The sequence below is a fragment of the Stylophora pistillata genome, chromosome 1 (assembly GCF_964205215.1).
Source record: "Stylophora pistillata chromosome 1, jaStyPist1.2, whole genome shotgun sequence".
Lineage (NCBI taxonomy): Eukaryota > Metazoa > Cnidaria > Anthozoa > Scleractinia > Pocilloporidae > Stylophora > Stylophora pistillata.
Window position 1 is genome coordinate 8,647,618 of NC_142519.1, and position 16,746 is coordinate 8,664,363.

Genomic DNA, 16,746 nt, shown 5'->3' on the forward strand with positions numbered 1-16,746 from the left:
CAGTAAGAATAATGTACAACGATAACCGCGTGCTAAGGGACGATAAGGATTCTTTTAACACTAGGACAGTACAGCATTAAATTCACACGTACAGCTGTAGCTCGAAAAGTTACGAAAAATATCGTTGGCAGTTTTTGTTGACCTTTAAAGTGATAAGTTATGTCTAATGCGTAATTTTGTAAACTACAACTGTATCGTCTTCTTTTTTTTCGTTGCCGTTTTGTTATCGGGCTGATTATGTCATGGTACTATCAAAGACGATTAGTGGAAAATTCACTCGCTTTCTCCAACCTTTCCCCGCCAGTTACAACAGGACGAAAGTCGTTAGTCTACTTGTAGGACAGGCGGCCGTTCTATGTCCATTTCTTTATGACTGGCTTCTTTGTCAAAACCCTTAATCGATAAACTGGCCAGCGTTTCTCAACTAACTTTTAATCGATGAGGGTATCGCCATTGAACCCTTTTCTCCAAAGAAAAAAATTGACCAGTTCTTTCCAACACTTTGTTCGACGACGTAACAACAACTTTTGTAACGAAAACTTGAATAGTTCGCCCGAGTCCGAAAACCTAACGGGAGCAACATGGTGGCCTTAATCAAGAAAGCACCGCAACCGTCGAAAAAAAGTCTTAGCTGCAACAGGCGTTTATACATATCAAAAGCAAACGGTACATAAGAACTCAAGCGGGTAAAAGTGTTAAAGTAAATTGGAGTGCAAGTTGTGTCATGTGACACAAAGGCCAACCCGTCGCACCAACCTGCTGCAGGTCTCATGCCCCAAACGGAAAGGGGCATTTATATCGACGATATTATTCATTACTTCCAGGTCTAAACAGAGTATAACGTTACTGATTATATTACTGCATACAGGGTGATGTTCTGGAAAAACAAGACAGGTTGGGAAATTTGATGTAAAGTGCCTCACTCTGGCAGACGATAATTGTTGCCCTAGTAACGCACTGCAATTATTTTACTGTTTTCCCCTTTTCATCAGTTTCCATTGCTTATTTACCCTAAACTTTAACTGGCAATTTCCCTGTGGTTCATTTAATGTTTTTCTCTTTGGACCTTTTCGCTTTCAGATTGCATACTCTTCAAAATATCCTCCTGTTTATTTTGGAAAGATTTCCGTACAAGCCCATACCAATCAGAAACAAAGCCGTAATCCCAAAGGTAATCTGTTGTTTTGCCTCTGCTTTCTTTTAACCAAGAATTGTATGCATAATGAAGTATGGCGTTATACGGAAATCGGAAATCTTGCCTTTGTTTTTTCTTCTCTTACAAAAAGTTTGTACATCGAATCGATTGGCTCCCCCAAATAAACTATCGTTGTTGTATCGCGATGAAATTGAGTCAACCGCCTAACCAACCGCTTCACCAATTGGTTAAGCGCCGGACTGTTGTGCGGGAGGTCGAGGGTTCGAGCCCCGGCCGGACCAACACTCAGGGTCTTAAAATAATTGAGAAAAATATGCTACCTTTCTATAACATCGATCAAGAAATGGTTAGATATTCTAGTCTTCTCGGATAGGGACGAATAAATGGAGGTCCCGTCTCCTGCATCTATTAATTAGTTAATTTGGTTAGGCAGGGGACGTTAAAGAACCCACTTCACGAGATTACTGTGATGTGGTCTGGCCTGGTTACTGGGAATCAGTGGGGGAGGGGGCATCTGTTTTACTCGCTTTCATTTGATTGTAAACTGCTTAGCAGTCTGGAAAAGTCCCCCGTACAGTGTTGTAAAGCGCCATGAGTTCAAGATATGAGCGCTATATAAATACAAGTTATTATTATTATTATTATTATTATTATTATTAAATGAAAAACAGCGACGGCTTAGAGTAACAATGAAGTGAAAAAATTGGTTTGAATGCCATCACAACTTATAAGTTACCGGTACATTAAATGAAACTGCTGAAAGTCTTCTAGAGAAATAACTGACTAACAATTACATTAAAGCTGGTAACATGCCACACTACCATTTAATCAAATTAAATGACTGATTGAAGAAAGATAAAAAAAAAGATGGGAATTACCAGTATATGTTTGTGAGTGTGCATCTGTTTTCAGGAGGGGGTGGTATTAGGCAACTGACTTGAACTAATAACTACTACACCAAGTAAAAAACTAGACAATACCTTTGTTTTGATTAGACAATAAAATACAAATTTGTGATGTTCTCCAGCAACTTTATCTCAAAAGCTCTTGCAAAAAATAGCAATGTACGAGTTAAAGTCCCAGATAGAAAAATGTGTGATCCTCCTGCGGGAAGCTATGGCACTAATGACATTGCCAGATATTCAGCTAAATAAATTTCACCAAATAAACAGTGGATCCTCACGGACTAATGGCTAAAAATGCATCCTAGATGTCATCATTTCACCACCTCCAACAACATCTCCTAAGTTTACCTCTCTGGAATCCAGCTGAGCTATTGTTGAATTCAAAAGCTATGAGCTACTGTTTAAGATAATGTACTTTAATTTGAAACAAGTAAATATCATTCAGCAAAGAGAAAATCAACTCTGACTTAACACTTCAACTAAAAAAAAAAAAATTAAGTGAGCAACAGAGTTCACATTCTCACTGTACATTTCATTTGTGGACAGATTACGTTTCCAAGCAAGTGATCTCTTGCTTGGTAGAGTAGCTTTGACTATCAGGTCGAGACTCCTCTTCACCCACATGCTCCATTTGCTGATTGACTGCCCCACTTAGTGGCCTTTTGAATTCACAAATGGGGCCTGTATATGGAAACAGATACAAAATAATGTTAAAATTGCATTAGTTAAAAGAAAGGCAGCATCAGGCAGAAAAGTTCCTGTATTGAACTGGAAAAAAAAAAGAGACTGGTCTTGCTGATGAGTAAAAATTGATAATAAGATTTAGTTAGAATCTATTTGAACCTTGGCTAAGCAATCAAACTTAAGGGACTTTCTGATTTGAGGATAGAGGTTTTCATAACTCATGCACCTTACATTTAGCTCTTGTGCTTTATTTCTGACAATATTGTAAACATTGAAAATTATTTTTTGAGTAGGTGTCTGAAGGTAACTTAAAGAAAACGTAGAGGCCACCACTATAATATTGACATTGACGGAGAACGCCAAAAGATGTGGCAATGGCAATGCTTGTAAAAACAAAAATATTGCAGTGAGGTTGAACTTACAATTCCACCAGCCTGTTGCATGGGACGGCGGAATGAACGACCCAAATATTGCTCAAAATAGCTCTTCACTGTACTACAAGTATCAGATGTAAGTAAGCACACTTTTTTGCCCACATAATATGCAAATATTAAGTTGGTCCAGTTCCTGTCTCTACCAATCATGTTATCAATTTCTCTACTAAGTCTGTCGTAAGTTAGATCACCAGCATTACTCAAGACATATGAAACCAAGTGTGTCTGAACTCCCTGCAAAGAAAAAAACAACAACAAAATAAATGGTGAGAAAATTTAATTTTTGTTCTCATGCAAATTAGTTTTATGATTCTGATTTTGATATCAAAACAGATCTTCATTCAACCTTTTACTCCAACATTCAAAGTTTTCCTTTCAGCTGTCACTAAGTTTCACAGATTTTTCAGCAATTATCATTTACCCTGTGAAAATTACATCAAGAGTAGAGAACAGTGATATTTCCACTGTACAAGTAATGTCAATCCATACCAATGACTAAAACTTTAGAGCGACCAGTATCTAATTTCTCTTCACTGTAATCGTTACGGTGGCCAATTTACCATTTCAACTTTGTTGATATATCCAAATTATTTTGTTACCCCCACCAACGCAGCCCTAAACAGTTTCTTTCGAAACTATCAGCCTTTATTCATTTGTAATATATACTGTAGAATTAAGCATCAAGGTTGTGAGAATAAAGAAAAAAGATCACCACCTTCAGAAGCTTTGTCAGTGCCAAAGGAAACATATGGAGGAACGTATAGAGAATACAGATACTGATGTCAGGGTGCAAAGGCTATGCATGAGTGACAAAACAACAAATAAATAAACTACTAAACTTGGTTTTTGCATGACATTTAAAAACAATATCATTCTCCAAGAATCTCAATTTTTTCAATGTTGGTCTCTTTGAAACAATCCTTTCCCTTTTATTTTAGGCCACCCTAAAATGAGCCTATGGTATTTTGGCACAGTAATACACTGGATTCTGGAAATACCATTATCTCTACAATAACATCTGACTACTGACTAACTTAAAATAGTTTCCACTTCCTATTCCTAAGCAAAAAGGTTACAAGTACACAATCATTTGATAAAATACAACTCAAATCAACTCAATCAGGACATACCAAATTATTGTTAGGATTAAAATCTGAATGCTGATTAACTCTAGTTCCAAACAGTTCCCACTCCCAATTCCAAAGCTAAAAGTTACAAGTACACAATCATTTATAATAAAATACAACTCACATCAACACGATCACCATATTGTTGATAAAGTGCATCACCAGCTTGTTGCATCTGATGTGCAAGTCTTGTCAGTTCAGGGTTTTGAGTTGGAACAGGCTCAGGTTGAGGTAAAACTACATTGCTGGAACTTTTTTCAGCAGCTTCACTGTCTGTTACTAAGTCATCTTCATCTGCTTCATCACATTCACAAGGACCTGAAAAGGTTAAGCGATAAAATGAAAACTCTTTCAATTGTAACATCTAATGTGAAATTTCCCCTTAGATCTACTAAAACTCTCCTTAAAAATTTAATCACAATAAGAGAATAAGTGTGCTATCAAGATAATATCTTCTGACATGTGTGTTCACTGGCATGTTTGTCCACTTGCATCAGCTGTTTACCAGATGAAGGTCTGAAATAATATTCTGGAGAGGGATACATGTAAACCACTTCTAGGTGTTGCAGGGTCAACCAAACTGTCTGTAGCTACCACACTGTGAAATTTAGTTTTACATAAAGTGCAATTTGCTCACTTCAGATTAAAAAAGACTCCAACATTTGTTTTACTCAGAGATGTGCCTATGTCTATGAGTAATAATGATGCACTAATAATACTACAATTCATGTAATACTACAAATCAGGGGTGTTTTCTATCATCTTTTACTGTTCAGTCATATTTTACTTTAGTGAAGGCAGTGACGCACTTGGAGATTTTACTCTCTGATCACCAAGAATTTGAACAGCATCAAATATCACCAATATCTGACATGCCAGATTTTGCCAATTATATATTACCTATTGAGACAACCAGTGAAAATCACAACCAAGCATACCTAGCAATTTTTGCTGATTGCTAATGTGTCACTGCTTTAAACACTTTTAAACACTTGTCTTAAACAAGTCATAGTGTTTTAATGTTATAAGAAACGATCCTAGGAAGCTGTCCTTTTATTTTTCAAAGCAAAATTTTTTAAATATGAATTTGTTAGGCAGTAAAGATCACCAATATCTGACAAACCAAATATTGCTGATTTTATATGCTGATTAAAGCAATCAGTGAAAATCACTTAATTTGGATATATCAACATAGTTGAAATGGTAAATTGGCCACTGTAACGATTACAAAAGCTGACGTTTCGAGCGTTAGCCCTTCGTCGGAGCAAATAGTGAAAATCGCAGCCAAGCATACCTGGCAATTTTTGCCTATCACTGCAATCCCCATCCAAAATTGACAAGAATGTCACCACTTTAAGCACTTTCAGTCCTAGCTTTCATTTTTGAAAGCCAATTTTTTTTGTCAGACAAATCTGATTGGCAGCAAAAATTACCAACATCTGACATGCCTGATGTCATGGTTCTTGCCAATTGCAACAATTAGTGTATATAGAAGTTTGTTGCCGCTGTAAGCTATTTTAGCCCTTCTCCTGAACATGTCCTAGTCGTTTGCTAGGGGAAAAATCTTGGAAAGGTGTGCTTTCATATTTTTTAATATTAGGGCCAACTGGAGTTTTCTGGAGGTTTTAACTTATCTTAAACAAAGGCCACCACTTTAAATAGGTGGTTAAAAATCTTAAATGCATTTGAACTAAATTGAAACCTTCTAATCTACAAGTAGTCTGATGTGGCAATTGGCAAATACAATAAGTCATAATGTATGCATATTGTACACAGAACTAAACAATAGTTCTTACAGGACCATATTAAGTCGCGTAAACCTACCCAGTTCAAGGAGAGAACAATAACCAATTTCTACATACAACATAAATATAAGGTGAAGCACAAAGGTAGTGAGGATTTAAATGACAATATGAGCTTAATGACATTGGGAATTCATGCAGAGATCATGCAATTCAGCATTTTGGCAAAACTTCCTTGTTTTCCTAGAAACATTATTTTTAGAACAGGGAAAAATTTTTCTGCCTGACTTTATATTTAGAAGAGTAATTGGTTTACCTTCCTCATTCCTGGTGTTCCATTGAAATACAGCCAAACTATATTGGTTCTTTAACAAAACGATTTTTCACTAGATTCTTTAGAGCATATGCAAGATTCACAGAAAAGGAGGTACATGCTGATACCTTATTAACATTCCCTGTTCTTTCAACAAACAAATCTGTTACATTCTCTCAAAGAATTGAACTCTAGGGCTAGAAATTACGTGATACCAGCCTAACCAAATATTAGAGATTATGGGATCTAAGTTTGAGTAGATGCCCTGCAATCACGAACCGGTCAAACAAAGCACATATCATGCACTGCCATCAGTTCGAGTTTTATGCACTATGCACATGCACAGAAGATCATTAGTTACAAAATATAAATGTACCGGTCTTCAATTCAAAGGATAATGAAGAAAGAGGATATTAGACTTGGACATGCAGAAACAGTAGTAGTAGTAGTAGAATCTTTATTTATACACGATAAGAATTAAAGCTAAAAAGCTTGTGGGGTCGTGCACTTAACAAAATAGTATCTAGTCAACTTATGATTATACTAAGACACATTTAAAACTAAATAAGAAACTATAATTGCCAATTGCCACAATTAGTGTATATAAACTAAATAAGAAACACAGACATATTGACTGTCACCACCACGGGAAAGACGCAAGTTCTCTAAAAAACTTCCTTTGCTACGACAGGATTACAGACTATTGGTCATGCTGAGCGAACCACGAGTGACTGACGCCAATTGCAAGAGGCTGAAGGGGGCCGTTAACACGAAAACAATCGCGCCATGTAAATTGTGCAAATATCTACAGAACTTGACAAAAGTGCTAATCATTCTACTAAGCATGATTCCATCGAGTCCTATCTAGAGTAGAAGCAAATAAATTCGATATCTAGGGCAAGACTTTTGAAAACAATTAGTAAATTACCTCGAGACTGTTTGTAATTGTAATGGCCCGTTTCCTCTTGGATGATCGGAGAATCCGCTGCTTCTTTGGATGATTTTTTAAGCATTGACTTGGTATTTGATGAGTGAGGCAGTCTTAAAAATTCCTCGAAAAGCAAGCACGCTTGTTTCTCGATATCCTCTAAACTCTCTTCACAGCTTTCCACAGGAGTTCGCTGAGGTTTCAGATCAAAATAAGGCATGCCCTCTGCCATAACGAATACGCAGTTATGTCCTCACTAAGGTTCGACTGAATCTGTTCAAGTACTGCTGGTAAAAGGAGTTTTATAGGCCTCTTTGAAAAACAGGAAATTCGATCTTCCTCACAAATTTAAGTTTCCCGGAAAACTTTACGTGTTTGGTATTTCCCCCGTCAATTCGTCATTTTGTAAGCATCGCACTTGCCTCGTCACGTTTATTCTGACTATCTGACCCAGTCTTTACCGAGAGCTCATCTTCGTAAGTTCACGAAATGATTCGATATTATTTACACTAATGATCTTTGATAATAATTACTTGTCGTTTTGCTTACTTTTTCAAATTTACTTATACACAGTTTCCTCTCTGTTCGAGGCTTAGAGCTATTATCTAAATACTTTTAGCTGTTTATGTCGCTATTTAGCAGTTTGGCTACGGTGTCGAAGATATCACAGAACTCTAGCTAAGTGGGCAAACCCTTATTTTGTTGATATATCCACCTTATTTCCATCGTTCGCTTCCATTTTCTACCCCTTCCCATTTCAATGGGAATAGCTCAGGCTCTCAAGAAAAGTTCACCTTCCTTCCCCTAAATCAAACCCACCATAAACATGTCTCGTCCAAATGATGAAAGTCACGTGGTATTGCTTTGGCAAGTCATTTATTTGCTTTGGGAGAAGAGAAAAGTTTAAACTTAAATTTTTATCCACGTTTCTATAGGCCTTGACTCTGTTTGTTGACTTTACTAGCTATTTCAACCGAATGAAACGCCCACCACTCCACTTCCGTAATGAATGAACCAAGTAAAACGGGGTGTGCCCATATCCCCCATGACTATGATCATGACCTAACTGCTAGCTGCTCTTTATTGTTCCAGATGAAACCAAATTAAAAGGGCTCCTTCATGTAAGTTCCCCGCTGTTTATCCTCTTGAGGTAAATGTTCTGAGACTGAGTATTGCACAGGTCATGAAAAAGCGCGATATTGCTTCACGAGTCAGTCTTTAACGTCCTTTAACGCAATTTAACGGAAGTAGTTCACTGCGAACGTCACGCACACACTGCCCCACGCGCAGCTCGGCCGCGAGGAATTGTGCCGAGTTCCCTGTCGGGTACAGTTTACAAATATTTTCTAGACACATCGTACTGCTACCGAAACGATCACACATTGAGTACTTCTTCTATATCATCATCATGGAGCAAGACCCGGTAGAACAAACATACATTTTACAAGGAACACCTGAGGTTACTACAGATACAGATTCTGACAAAGAAATGGAGAACAGTGGCCCCCAAAAATCAAACATTGATCGTTGGGCTTCACTCGAACGAATCCGGGAAGAAACTCGTATTGTAGTATTAGACTATCTAGGTTCGTTACCAGCAGATAGGCTGACTGCTAGGAACTTTACAAATTCTGAGAACAGGGTACCATGTCTTAAAAGAGCGATAAGTGGCCTATCCAAGAGTGCCAGCGATGCTGGCGCTTACGAATCCAAGAGAAAAAAATTTTTGGAAATGGCAAGATTACAGCGAAAGTTATCTTTGAACTTGAAGAGAGACATTGAAACATTTGACCATAACAAACTCCGAGCAAGAGCAGAAAAGAAAGTGTAAGTTATCCGTTTTGTTTTTATGTTTTAATGATAAGTCTATAAAGCAGTATTTTTCATTTTAAAAACTGTCTGCAGCTGTTTTTTAACTTGACGTTTTTGGGGTTCAAATGTTTCCTGGTTAGACTCGACGATTTCTAGTCACTGATAGTCCTTGGGCTTTTAAATACAACTAGAGCAGCTCTAGTTATCAACCAAGAAAGGGATAAATACACGTATTTTTGGAACTTCGATCGTGGCGTATACATGTATTTTATATGCAGCAGACTCCACAAAATCGCACAATTCGTGTTTTCAAAGAGGTCGATAGGGCTCTCAGCTATCGTACGAAATTTCAAGAAGAGTAAGAATATTATTAAGCCCACTGAATCTTGCACTGCATATTTAGAGGGAAATGGTTTTTCATTTGTGTAGGATTGTGATTTTCAAACTACCTCTTTGCAAATCAATCGAGCCGGCATTTAATTAATAGCTCAGAACTATGGCAAGATTTCATTATGCATACAATTCTTGGATAAAACTGGAAAACAGGGGCAAAACAACAGATTATCTTTGGGACTTCGGCTTTGTTTTTGATTGGTATGGGGTTATACGGAAATCTGTCCATTGCTTTTTCTGACGTTTTTTCAAAGAGCGTATCCTACGTGCCGCCTCCAAGGGTGATGATTAATAGGGTTGTGGACTTTGTGGTTTGAAAATGTCTGGTAATTAATAGATAACTTACTTACAATGTGAAGTGAGTTAGTCACCTTGGGATTTACGTCTTAACATGCAAGTCACAAGATATGGATTTGTAAGATTCTAAAATTTATTTATTCCACATTTTGGTGACGATTAGCCTTTCCTCAGTTGCTGGGAGATTCGAAAGGTTTACATGAAATAAAAAGCCATGCATGGCTGAGAAAATGATAAAAAATTAATACTCTAAAGCTCTATCAATCCCTCAGAAGGCAATTTTTTTTGCCATCTAGGTATCTTTACAAAGAATGGGTGCAATTGTTCAGTGTCATTTACTGGTTAGTAACCATAACCCTTGGTCAGAGATTGGATTGTGTATCCACCATATTGAATGAAGAGTTTTAATGTATACTATACACATAGCAACAGAAAAACAACTTGCAATTTGTTAATTTTTCCACAGTTGAATTCAATTTACCTGAAATTTCAAAATTGTTGGAAAGTTGGGAGGGTATGAATGGGAGTCCAGCCAGAGTCACATTCTCTCATATGGCGTGCACATACATGATTGTCTCCCCCACTTCCTCTACTCTTGCTGGGGGTTTTGCATTCAAGCTATTAACTTCTACTGTGTCAGATGTAATGGCCAACCTTATTTGTCTATTATGAATTGATATTTTTATCCTTTATTTTGCAACTGAACATGGGAACAACAGCTTTTTAAAATTATTAGAACCTCATATGGAAATAATTTGGAATTGTATAACAATCCTTCTGTAACCTTACAGAAATAGATCTTTCTGTTGAGCGTTATCATTCTTTTGTAAATTGGCTTGCATAATAACAAATTAAACCATAATTTCAATAAACGGTGACATGTATATTAAGAGCCACTGACCATGAATGTAGAGAATCAGCCAACAGTTGCAAAATCTCATTAATTCATTTTATTTTTCAGTAAGGACCCTTTTGATGAACCTTTTTCAAAATATTATTTAAAAGTTGTATGGCCCTTTGCTTTGGCCAAAAAATCACAAAATGCAAAATATACCCAGATTGCTATAATTTGTTTCCCCCATAAAACAATGAAAAATTGTGCAACCTCAGCAACTTTGTACCCCACAAGGCAAAACCTTTTTTTAAATTTTTTGTGCTAGCAGATGGTCCAGATCGCATTGTATTTTTGGCCATTTTAGCCCAGACTCTCTTCAAGCTGGATGTGCTGCCTATGGCAGGCCAGGAAAGAAACTTTGAGGAAGTAAACTGCAAGGATAAAAGTTAAAGATGATGTATATTTTGATTGGTAAATACATATAATACCAGATCATTTTTTACAGGCCTTTAAATAGGCCATGACAGCTGTTAAGTGGTTTGCATTGCATTTTTGTCGTAATTGTCCACACTCTTTTCAACCTGGACTGGTTACCTATGACGAGCCAAGATAGAGAATCTCTTCTGCTTTCTTCTTGAAGCCTGTCTTGCAGACCAACTGACTTCCTAAGACTTGATAGTGTTTCGAAGGTCATTGGCTCAATAACAAAAAATATAAGTGTTCTTAGTTTGCTTTTAGCTACATAAGACGTGCCAGGAGATTTTTCAGTTTTACTAATGTAACAACTTACAGGAAAAACACTGGGAATAATAATTATCTGGCTAAGCTGCAAGCTGATTATTCACAACTTTATACTTTGTGGCAAAGGTAATAAAATTGAAAGTCATTATATCAGGGACGATTTCAGAATACTTGGCATGTTTAGCATAAATGCCTGACTAGTTTTAGAGTTTTAGTGACATGAGAGATGGACTGCACAGTCTCTTGTGCTGAAGAGTCTCTTTCTCTAAGGGACTTCAAAATTACTTTTGTTGCTTGCTGCAATGACATGTAAATCTGGTCTTTCTTTCACCAAAAAACTTAAGTCAAATGAGACACTTTAAATAGACACAAGGGGATTTAATGGGGCTTTTTCTCATTGAATTCCTTTGGTTTCTCTTGTGCAATTTACACAACAGATGTCCAAATTGAAAGGACTTGAAAAGACTTAACAAAAGCATGTTAGTAGTAGAACTGAAAACTTCTGTGATGAAGCAATACAACAGTGATAGAAACTCTGACAACTGTAATACAAGCTGTACCAAAATACATTGGGGTCATTGAGAGCAAAACTATGAAAAAGTGATTTTCCTCCAGAGCGATTTTCCACGTGTGTTAGTCATGTAAGCAATAATATAATTACTCCTGGTGGGGAATATCCTTCTACTGAATAACAATGAGTGAATAAATGTGAAAAAAATTAATCTTAATGTTTATTATATCATTCAGGCTATTCCACATCTTGGCTCAACCTTTTGTAACTGTACAAAAAAATCCATAGAGAGAATTCAGGTATTAAATGAATGAAACTTTCATCAAATGAATTAATTTAATTGCAGACAAATACCTCAGGTTTTGGTGAAGGATTGAAATTAAATACAAATGGTTTTTAGGCAACATGTCAACCCATGACACATTCATTTGGAAACCAATATTTTGCTGGCAACCAAAGTGTTTGAGAGAGAGAAAAGAGGAGATTAATAAGTTATTTATTGGCTTGAGGTCTTGACTGAAGTCTTTACTTGATATACTGCCCAGCCGGGAAAACGAAATACGTTTATGAAAAATGGCAACAAAGGTACAGACTGAATGATGTAGTTGGCGACTCATGAAAGTGTTACAATGCTGGTGGGCAGAGATGGAAATTAAAATATATGCTGTGCCAAGAACCAATCAGATTGCAGGATTCCTTATTGTGCCCTCTGAGAAAAAAGTAATAAGTTATAAGAAATGTATCATGAAACTACATAAATTTTTGTGTTAATTACAACACCTGCAGCGTGATTTATATTTGTTGACTTTAAAGAAGAACACATAGTTTGGATATATAGTGTCACTGTTATACCAAAAGCACAAATTCTTGATCCAATTTCTCCCAATCTGCCCAATGGAGGAGTCTTCTCCAAATGAGTATGTGTGTTAAGGCGAGCCTGATATAATGAAAGCAAGGCCACAGCCCCTGAAGAAATCTTTACAGAGTTTGCCTGTATTACACAAGAAACCCAACCCGTGCCAAGGACACCAACACAAAATAAGGATGCATTCCCCATTCAGTCAAATACAATTAGCTTTTATCAACTGAAGTTATTTTTTTTTTTGTAAAAAAAAAATAAGAATAACCATGTCAGCATATATAGAGTGGTTTGTTACTCACACTAATCAGATTGTGGCATTGGGTTATAGATCTCCAATCAATCAGATCGCAGAATTCAGACAAATATTTGCATTAATTATCTCGCAGATCACAGCATAAGGGTTTGTATCTTGCACCTGCCCAATAAGATCACCACATTGGGATATGCAGGGGAATTTCAGGTCAAGGATAGTACCTGATTGCAGCCAATGGACCAGCCCACTTAAAGGTGGGCTGCAGACAGCCCTTTTTCTAAAGCTCTTGGTTAGGAAGGGTCTTTAGTCTTGTCAGTTAATGTGGTTTGCTTTTTGTTCAGAATTTGTTCTTGTGTCCCCTGTTATGTGATGATTAGGTTTTAGTTTATCCTAATTTGATCTATTTAGAACACAGTTACTTATATTTTGATAACCTAGAAAGCCACAGTCACTGTGGCATGTAGACTCAACTGAAAAAAGATTTTTTTCTGCATCACAAAAACTGGCTCGTCTGACAGTTTAGTTTTTGCCATCCAGATACCAGTACACGATATTTAACTTATTCTTCACGAGACCCTGATGATGACAAGTTTAATTTTTTTTTTAAATGGCAATCTGTTCTTTTCTATCAACATCAATTCTTTAATTTCCTACTGAGCAGTTACTAGCCACAAAGTTGTTTTGTTACTCAGAATAAAGGCTGATAGTTTCGAAAGAAACTGTTTGGGGCTGCGTCGGTGGGAGTAACAAAATTATTTGGATATATCAACAAAGTTGAAGTGGTAAATTGGCCACTGTAACGATTACAAAAGCTGATGTTTCGAGCGTTAGCCCTTCGTCGGAGCGAATAGAAGAAATTGTGGGTTGTGTGTGCTTTTAATTTTTAACGTAGCTCCATTCTCTGCCTTTAAAAGCACACACAACCCACAATTCCTCTATTCGCTCCGACGAAGGGCTAATGCTCGAAACATCAGCTTTTGTAATCGTTACGGTGGTCAATTTACCACTTCAACTTTATTGATATATCCAAATTATTTTGTTACTCAGAACATGGGCTCAAAACATTTACTGTATCAACATGAGATATAGACAAGAGTAAGAAGTAATGTTTGTGAATATGTGAAAGTCATATAATTATGGGAACTGCGCTTAAAGAAGTGAAAATGAGAGTGATCTTTACAGTAATGAACACTACTTAAGCAGTAGTGAAAGTAGGTTCTAAAAAAAATTCAGGCTTCTACAGGATTTGAACCCATGACCTCTGCAATACCAGTGCAGTAAGAATTAACATGAATATCTACTTGATGTTTTAATAGGGATTTTTACAAGAGACCAAATGAACTCCAGCTTCCACCACTTTCCTGTAAATCTCGTTTTGATCGTGACCACACTCCTTCACCTGTGTTATCTCCTGAGGGTCGTGTTGCTGCCCGACTGGACAAGATTAGTCAAGAAATTATGGAAATGGTGCCTAATTTATTGGATGAGCCTTTGAAGATGATCCAAGCAGAATCTCTGTCATACGAACAATTTTGTGAAGCTGCAAGACATCTTACCTTTGATCATCACATTGTTGGCTGGTCAAAGGTTGCACTATTGTGCCATTTTGCTCGTGAAATAGCTATGATGGGAGAGCTAGATGACAAGCAGCTTGAGCAGTTAGCGGAACACAGCTTAAGGTTTATTCAAGAGAGTACAGCTGAATGGATAGAAAAGAAGGGAGGATGGGTAAGTACCTAATAAAAAATAAAAAGTAGAACCCCTTTCACTCAAATTCTCAAGGGCTGTAGCTAATTTTTTTGAGGCCCTATAATTTTTCACTACTACATAATTAGGGATCATTACTGCAAAGATCACTTTCATTCAAGGGGAAAAATGGGAATTTTGATAACTGACTTCTTAATACCTAGTGACCAAAGCTCAACTGTAGTTAGTCTTGACCCAGGTTTAACAATCCATCTTATTCTTTGATCCATATATTATGTTATTCTCAGGCTGCCTTTAATGAGGAAGATGAGGATGACGTACATGACATAGAAAGTCTTCTAGAGAAGTATCGTGAAAGAGAAGAAAAAGATGGAAAAGAAGGTCCACAGTCAAAACGAGCAAGTGGTTCAAGGAGCTATAGGAATTCCTGGAACATTTATTTTAAGTATGGTGTTGCTGCAGCAGCTGTAGGAATAGGTGTATGTTATTCACTTCTCAGACAGTAATCAAGGCTAAGGATATCTCTCTATGAATATCTCAAGTCAGTGAAAGGCATTTTTTGGAAGGGTTGACTTCACCAGTCTCAAAGAAATTGAAGACGATAATTCAACTACCTTTTTGTTGTTGACAGGGGGTAATTGTTCATGGCACCATAGCTTAGAAGAGAAACAGAGAAATGAAGGAGTAAGTCCTTCTGCAGCTATGAGTGTGTGTTTTGTGCATACGATATATATATCTTATTAACCAAGCACGAGGGCTGTACTGGGAGAATATTGACCCTAGGTCTTGACTGTACGGACCGAGCGCGGAGATGTCCGTACAAAAAAGACCGAGGGCTGATATTCTTCCAGTACGGTCCCGAGCAAGCTTGGTTAATAAGAGATTTATTATACGACTGAAGTTCAAAGGGATACAAGTGCGGTATCATTCGGGACCATTCGGGACCATTCGGGACAGTGCCCGGTCCAATACTTAGAGAATATTGATCGGCAATAGAGCATTTTGATTGGTTGATTTTAGTTATTGGCCCTCTGACTGCCCGAGTCGTGTAATAATGGTGCATGTAGGTTAGTTTAGACCATGCAATTACCAGTGAAGGAGAAACTTGAAGAGTGGGTTCTTGAGACCCTTTTAATTTGATGAAAGACAATAACTTTACTGTACTTAATTAATTGGGACATTGATGTATTGATGAATAATTAAGAAAAGAGCAATGTTTTACCAAGAAAAAAGTTAATACAATCACAAGAATTCTATGGAAGCTTTCTCGTGGTTTGTTTGTTTTGTAATAAGTATTTCTTAGATAAAGATATAATAAAATACAGACTATGATCATGGATGCTTTTGGTGCCCTTTTGAAGTGGCAATGCTCCACTGTTAAGAAGTAGGGTTGCACTGATTACATGGTGTAAAACTTTAATAATATGTTGTAACTATTCAACCAATGGAATGCAGAACCAGAGAGGTTAACACTCGAAATGTCAGCTTTTTAACTCTTTACAGTGGCCAATTTAATTTTTCAATCTAGTTGATATAACCAAATTACCTTGTTATCCCCACCGACGCAGCACCATAGTTTCTTTCAGGGCTCGACACTAATGGTAGCTCACTAGCCACAGACTTGTAGAAATTCAGTTTTGGCTGGTGGTTTTCAATTTCAATTTGTTTACAGCTTGGCTAGTAAACAAACTGAAATTGTCGTAACAGCTAAAACCATCTAAGATGTCACTAGCCATTCAGGATTTTAAATTGTAAGGGAAGCCCACTGAAAGGCTAGGGGGTAATCCTGCGACAGACTGGCATCTAATCCAGGTGCAGTGATGATATATGTAGTTACTTCATGCTATTCAAACTGCAGAGATGCCGACCTCTGGAGATCTCAAATCAAAAGATTTTTCTGACGAAGGGCTAACGCTCGAAACTTCAGTTTTTTTAACTTGTTACAGTGGCCAATTTACAATTTCAACCTTGTTGATATAACCAAGGGACTTCAATAGGTTGAATACTCATCCAATCAGACTATCGCTTATATAGAAGAATAAAGAA

At 37.0% G+C, this 16,746-nt stretch overlaps 2 protein-coding genes across 2 annotated transcripts; one reads left to right on the forward strand and one right to left on the reverse strand.

Moving 5' to 3' along the window:
• Positions 1–1,964: 1,964 nt before the first annotated feature.
• On the reverse strand, positions 1,965–7,707 carry LOC111326707 (uncharacterized). Its single transcript, XM_022930763.2, has 4 exons — positions 7,290–7,707; positions 4,431–4,624; positions 3,168–3,413; positions 1,965–2,742 (listed from the first exon to the last, which is right to left on the reverse strand). Exons 1-4 carry the CDS (start codon positions 7,519–7,521, stop codon positions 2,713–2,715), a joined length of 702 nt encoding a protein of 233 aa, XP_022786498.2. The 5' UTR covers positions 7,522–7,707; the 3' UTR covers positions 1,965–2,712.
• An 895-nt stretch (positions 7,708–8,602) lies between these two features.
• On the forward strand, positions 8,603–16,037 carry LOC111326708 (uncharacterized). Its single transcript, XM_022930764.2, has 3 exons — positions 8,603–9,116; positions 14,310–14,721; positions 14,988–16,037. The coding sequence occupies exons 1-3, from the start codon at positions 8,698–8,700 to the stop codon at positions 15,204–15,206; spliced, it is 1,050 nt and encodes a 349-aa protein (XP_022786499.1). The 5' UTR covers positions 8,603–8,697; the 3' UTR covers positions 15,207–16,037.
• Positions 16,038–16,746: the final 709 nt, after the last annotated feature.

Bases quoted from the DNA above. Each gene is read 5' to 3' on its own strand.
- LOC111326707 (XM_022930763.2), bottom strand. From the start codon at position 7,521: ATGGCAGAGGGCATGCCTTATTTTGATCTGAAACCTCAGCGAACTCCT. The intron at 3,414-4,430 runs GTGAGTTGTATT...TTTTCTTTGCAG, and splicing joins AATATGGTGATCGTGTTGAT to GGAGTTCAGACACACTTGGT. The intron at 2,743-3,167 runs GTAAGTTCAACC...TTCCATATACAG, and splicing joins TGCAACAGGCTGGTGGAATT to GCCCCATTTGTGAATTCAAA.
- LOC111326708 (XM_022930764.2), top strand. From the start codon at position 8,698: ATGGAGCAAGACCCGGTAGAACAAACATACATTTTACAAGGAACACCT. The intron at 9,117-14,309 runs GTAAGTTATCCG...ATGTTTTAATAG, and splicing joins GCAAGAGCAGAAAAGAAAGT to GGATTTTTACAAGAGACCAA. The intron at 14,722-14,987 runs GTAAGTACCTAA...TGTTATTCTCAG, and splicing joins TAGAAAAGAAGGGAGGATGG to GCTGCCTTTAATGAGGAAGA.